Source organism: Tribolium madens, unplaced genomic scaffold (assembly GCF_015345945.1).
Source record: "Tribolium madens isolate multiple individuals breed KSU strain unplaced genomic scaffold, Tmad_KSU_1.1 Scaffold_91;HRSCAF=231;Tcas5.2_LG7, whole genome shotgun sequence".
Classification (NCBI taxonomy): Eukaryota; Metazoa; Arthropoda; class Insecta; order Coleoptera; family Tenebrionidae; genus Tribolium; species Tribolium madens.
Window position 1 is genome coordinate 1,221,390 of NW_025401063.1, and position 5,736 is coordinate 1,227,125.

General features: G+C 25.2%; 2 protein-coding genes across 2 annotated transcripts in view; one reads left to right on the forward strand and one right to left on the reverse strand.

Annotated features, from left to right (window-relative positions):
• Positions 1-921, reverse strand: part of LOC123011709 (acidic mammalian chitinase-like) — a 10,347-nt gene extending 9,426 nt beyond the window's left edge. Inside the window, exon 1 of the mRNA XM_044409294.1 lies at positions 850-921. The gene's annotated coding sequence lies outside the window, so the exon portion shown is untranslated. The remainder of the gene's footprint in view (positions 1-849) is intronic.
• A 3,207-nt stretch (positions 922-4,128) lies between these two features.
• Positions 4,129-5,736, forward strand: part of LOC123010707 (neuroendocrine convertase 2) — a 35,286-nt gene continuing 33,678 nt past the window's right edge. The window contains exon 1 of the mRNA XM_044407786.1: positions 4,129-4,302. Within this exon, the coding sequence (XP_044263721.1) occupies positions 4,135-4,302 (168 nt within the window). The 5' untranslated portion in view covers positions 4,129-4,134. The remainder of the gene's footprint in view (positions 4,303-5,736) is intronic.

Below are 5,736 nucleotides of genomic sequence, written 5' to 3' on the forward strand. Positions count from 1 at the left end.
GTTTCACTTGAATTAACTAATTTTTGAGCAAAATTAAACCAAGAAACTAAAAAATTTGGTCGAAAATCCTATTAATCTCAGGTTTTCAAAAAATTTTGCTGAAATAAATTAAAAATTCAACAAATTGAGTCTAAAAATCATTTCAAAATTTGTCGACAATTTTGGCAGATTTTTCAGCTAAAAACGCAAAATTTTGTTAAAAACAAGCTAAAAAAACAACAAAATAGATCAATAACGTCATACTTTTTGCCCTTTTTGAATGTTTGAGCACATTTTTAAAGTAAAGATATTTTTTTTATAAATTCTCTTTAAGCAAGCTAAAAAATTACAAAATTAAATCAAAATTGATATCATTTTTTGTTTGTTTGGCCCAAATTACTTTGTTTTTGAATCAGAAGCTTATTTATTTTGCAAAATCTTATCTAAACACAATAAAAAATTACAAAAATAATAAAATTTATTTTGTTTATCTAATAGGATTCAAATAATTCTTAAAAATTTATTACACAAAAACTAAGGCAGCTGGAACAAATTTTTTCTTACTTCTGCAAAGAAGAAAGTACAGAAGCTAAAACTGTTGCAATTTTTTAGTGTTTTGCATTTGTAAAGATTATTAAATTAAGAAGTTTGTTAAAAGTTAAATAACTTAAAAAAATTTAAAAAAAACCCTATTTTTTATTTTTGCATGTAATAGATTGATAAATTATCTATCTAAAAAAGTAAGCTTTTAATGTCTAGAATTGATAAATGAATAGATATTTAACATTTAAAGGTCACTAATGGACTTTTTCATCTCGCTGAGACACCCTGTATAAATTTTTATTATTTTTCTTTTGATAGAAAACATACCTGCGACTTGTTATTACACTTTTCAACTGCGATATTCTTACCCGAGAGTTCGTTTTAAATACAGTGTGTTTGTAAATCGTAATCTTTTAGTACACAGAACGTCATAAAATTAATCTTTTTCGCGGTATAGGAAGAATGATAATTTTAATACGTTTATTTGGGTTATATTACAAGTTTCTTGAAACGAACAATGCAATTATATAACCAAAATTTATTTTTTTTAATAAAGTCAAAACTCTCTTAATCGCACTAGGACTTAAAAGTGAAACTAAGCAAATATAAATATTTTTCCTGCGTCGGTGCTTTGTCCTAATAAAAAACAAATTAATTTATTGTCTGATTAGTTTTATTGTGATTTGATTACTTTAATTAGTCAGAATTAGAAAATTCTAGAAATATTTTTTGTGTTCTTTGTTCTTGGTTTTGACAACCTTTTTCCCACCCTAACGAGTCGGCTGAGAAAATTTGAATAGTTGCTATGGAAATGTATGTGTAACTATGGTAATAAAAAATTGTCATAGCAACCAATGTCATAAGCCCACCAGTGGCGGGTAAATTATTTCCACTATTTTTCATTCAAAAGTTTATGTAATATTTGTTTTGTTATTAAATTAAAATCATTTATTTAAATAAAATTTTGTTATTAATGCTTAAATAAATGTGTTTCTAAATTTTATTATGAAAATCATAATAAACAAGCTAAAAAATTACAAAATTTCTTTGGTTTTAAACCAGAGACCCATTTATTTATTAAATAACAAAAATAAATTGTACTTGATGTTGTTTTTTTTGTTTCACTTGATTTAACTAATTTTTGAGCAAAATTAAGATAAAAATGAACCGAGAAACTACAAAATTTGGTCAAAAATGATATTAAAAAAGTTTTTGTGCCAAAATCTCAGATTTTTCGAAAATTTTTTATAAAAAAATTAAAAAATCGACAAAAATATATTATTTTGAAATTTGTCGACAATTTTAGCACATTTTTCAGCTAGAAACGCAACTACTTTGCAAAATTTTGTTAAAAAATAATGCAAAAATCAACAAAATAAGGCAAAAACGTCGTAATTTTTGTCTTTTTTGAATGTTTGAGCAGATTTTTAAAATTAAAATTAATTTTTATTTTTAAATTCTCTTTAAGCAATCTAAAAAATTACAAAATTAAATCAAATTTGTTTAGCCCGAATTTCTTCGTTTTTGAACCAGAAGCTTATTTATTTTGCAAAATCTTATCTAAACACGCCAAGAAATTACAAAAATAAATGTTTATCTCATTTTTTTGAGCAAAAATAATCCAAGAAACGACAAAATTTGGTCAAAAACATGTTTTTGTATTAAAATCTCATATTTTTCGCAAGATTTTACTAAGACAAAGCAAAAAATTAGCAAGTTAAGTCAAAAATTAAATTATTTCAGAATTGATCAAACGTTTCAGCACGTTTTTCAGCTAGAAACACAATTATTTCGCTAAATTTTGTAATTAATGGTTAAATAAATGTGTTTCTAAAATTTATTTTAAAAGTCATAATAATCAAAAGTCGTTTTTGCTTCAGCAGTTATTTTTGAAACACTCTATTTAGTTAAATCTATTTGTTACTTATGTTTTGTAATTTTGTTTGAATTATTTTGAAGACATTTTCTATTGTTTTATTAATTTTTTTGTAATCACAATTTTGTCAATAATGTTTTAAAAATTTTTGTTTGAATATTTCAAATTTGATAATAATACTCTTTTTTCCACCCTAACGAGTCGGCTGAGAAATTGATACGTGTAAATTTAAATAGTTGCTATGGAAATGTATGTGTAACTATGGTAATAAGAAATTCTCATAGCAACAATGTTACAAGCCCACCAGTGGCGGGTAATTTTTTCCACTACATGTTTTATTTAAAGTTTATGTAATTTTTTTATTGTTATTTTTTGACTTATAATTTTTGACAAATCAATTAAATTCATTTTTTTAATTACACTTTTTTATTGATGTTTAAATTAATATGTTTAAATTTTATTTTGAAAATCTTTTTCCAACCCAAACAAGTTGGCTGAGAAGCAAAAAAGCACGAATAAGCTAGAATCGTTGCTATAAAAATGTAAATATAACAATGTTAACAAAAAATTGTTATAACATTTTCACCAGTGGCGGGTTAATTTTTCCAAGACATTTTAAAAATAATAATTGTAATTTTTGGTCAAATTTAAAGTCATTTTTGCTTATTTTTGAGACACTTTTATATAGTTATATTAATTTGTTGTTTATTATTTTGTTCGAATTATTTTAAGAACTTATTAATTATTATAATAATTATTATATTAATTTTATTTTTTATTTTTATTATAATATTAGTTATATTATAATTAATTATTATTATGCAATCCCAATTTTGTCAATATTGTTTAAAAAAATATGTGTTTAAATTTTTTAAATTTGAATTTAATTCTCTTCCTTCCAGGTATATCAATTTTTTATGTATATTTTTTGTACGATATTTAGTTTAAATTATTTATTTATTGTTTTATATATTTTTTTACAATCACAACTTTGTTAATTATGTTTTATATATTTTTTTATTTTTTATAAAATCCCTTTTTCCACCCAAACGAGTCGACTGAGAAGTAACTCCGAGTAAGTTAGAAAAATTCCTTAAAAAATATAGCAACATGAGGCGTAGCTATGGCAACAAAGAATTGTCATAGTAACAATTCAAAATTCCGACCAGTGGCGGGTAAAAATTTTTTACTAAAAATAAATTTTCAATTTTTTTTACACAATATTACGAGTTAAATTGATTTTTTTTTAATAAAGTTTGTAGTATTTTTTATTTACTAAAAATATTAAATATTTTATAAACTTAAATACTAATTTTTGTAAAATAATTTGGAAAATGGTGGAGGCGCCGGGTGATAATAATTACATTTTTTATTAAAAAATAATTTATTTTCTTATAAAAAAATAATAAAAAAAAATAAATTGTCTCATTTTACGTTATTAAATTATTCTTTCATCTGCAAATAATACGAAAGCAATCCTAAGGCGTCTATTATTGTCGCCGCTGACACAGCGACAACAAAATGCTTTTATAATAAAATATAATTAAAATAAAACAAAAAAAAAAACAAGTTGAAAAAAAAGGAAGAAAATGACAATTTCGATAAAATTTCCTTGCGCCTATCGAAACTTATCAATGTCCTGGCGCGTGTTGGCAAAATCGATGCACGTGACGTCAAATGCGATGCGCGTCGCGGGCGTCGCGAGCGTCCCCGCCAGTCGAGACCCAGCATCGACGATGCCTCTACCTCTGGGGCTCTTTGTCCTGCTTTTTGTCGCGATTTTCGGTCTTTGCAGCGGTGCCGACCTCTTCTCCAACTCCTTCCTCGTCAGGTTTCGACGCGATGTCGACGCCGAGGAGGCCCACACACTCGCCTCCAGGACCGGATTCGTCAACATGGGCCCGGTGAGTACAACAGCTGGTGCCGAAAAAATCCAGTCGCCTTTGGAGTTTGTATGGTGGGTTGTATAGCGATGACGTTACTTGTGAAGTATAGTGTACTCGAGGTAATCGAAAATGCATGATTAATGTGCGATTTCAAACAACCGCAATTTGCGTTAAAATATTAATAGAGATGTGGTTTGTTCATTTACTCACCACACAAATGTATTGATTAAAGAGGACACTGATAATTACTAATAAATAGAGAATTTGAGTGAGGAATCCGACGGAAAACAAATTGGTGGTTTTTTTTGGTTTAAAACAATAAACACCCTGTATATATAATTATAAGGCGAAAATCAAAAAAATAAATCTGAATTTTTTTTTGAAAAAATGAAAAAATTAAACACCTTGTATAATAAAGAATAAAGAATAAAGAAAAATAAAGAAAGTTTAGTCCTATAATAATAAAACACACTGTATGTTTAAATTAAGAAAAAATATGTATCAAAATATGTACTTTTTTGAGAAAAATTTACAACTTGGCAACGTCGTCACCCTAAGTCAAAAGACAAAACATTAATTTAGTTTTTATTAAAAATGTTAAAAAACAAATTTAGCTCTAAAATAATAAAAGGCTCTGAATAATTAAAAAAAATAAAACATGTAAAAATCAGTAAATCAACGATGTTAAAATTGCAAAAATGAAACACCTTGTACACGATAATAAAGAATAATTTTAATAAAAGTAGTAGAAAAACACGTTAAAACATGTGTTTTCCGATTTTTTAAAAAATTAAAATTTAGCAAGGTTGGCGCTATTTAAAAAATATAAATTAATTAAAATAACGGTAAAACACCCTGTATGTGTATTGCCCATAAATAGAGAATTCGAGTGAGAAATCCAACGAAAAATAAGTCGTGTTTTTCGGTTTAAAATAATAATAACCCAGTATAAAAAATAAAAAAATAATTTTTGAGTATTTTTTGAAAAAAATTAGAAACTTGGCAACGTCGCTAGATCGTTTGTCAACGATATAAAAAGTTGCAGTAGAAAAAATGCATCACAATATGTGTTTACAATTTTTTTTTAATTTAACAATTAAATAAAATATTCAAAAACGTGTTGATTACTTATTCTTATTAAAAAAATATAAGTTTAGTCTTATAATAATAAAACACACTGTATATTTAATAATTATGTTAAAAATGTGTACTTTTTTTTTGAGTAAATTCTCCAACTTGGCAACGTCACCCAAAGTCAAAAAACAAAACTTTAATTTACAGTTTTTATTAAAAATGTTGAAACATAAATTTAGCTCTAAAACAATGAAACGCTCTGTATAATTAAAAAAATTAAAACATGTAGAAATCAGTCAGTCAACGATGTTAAAATTGCAAAAATGAAACACCTTGTATACGATCATAAAAAATAATTTTAATAAAAGTAGTAGAAAA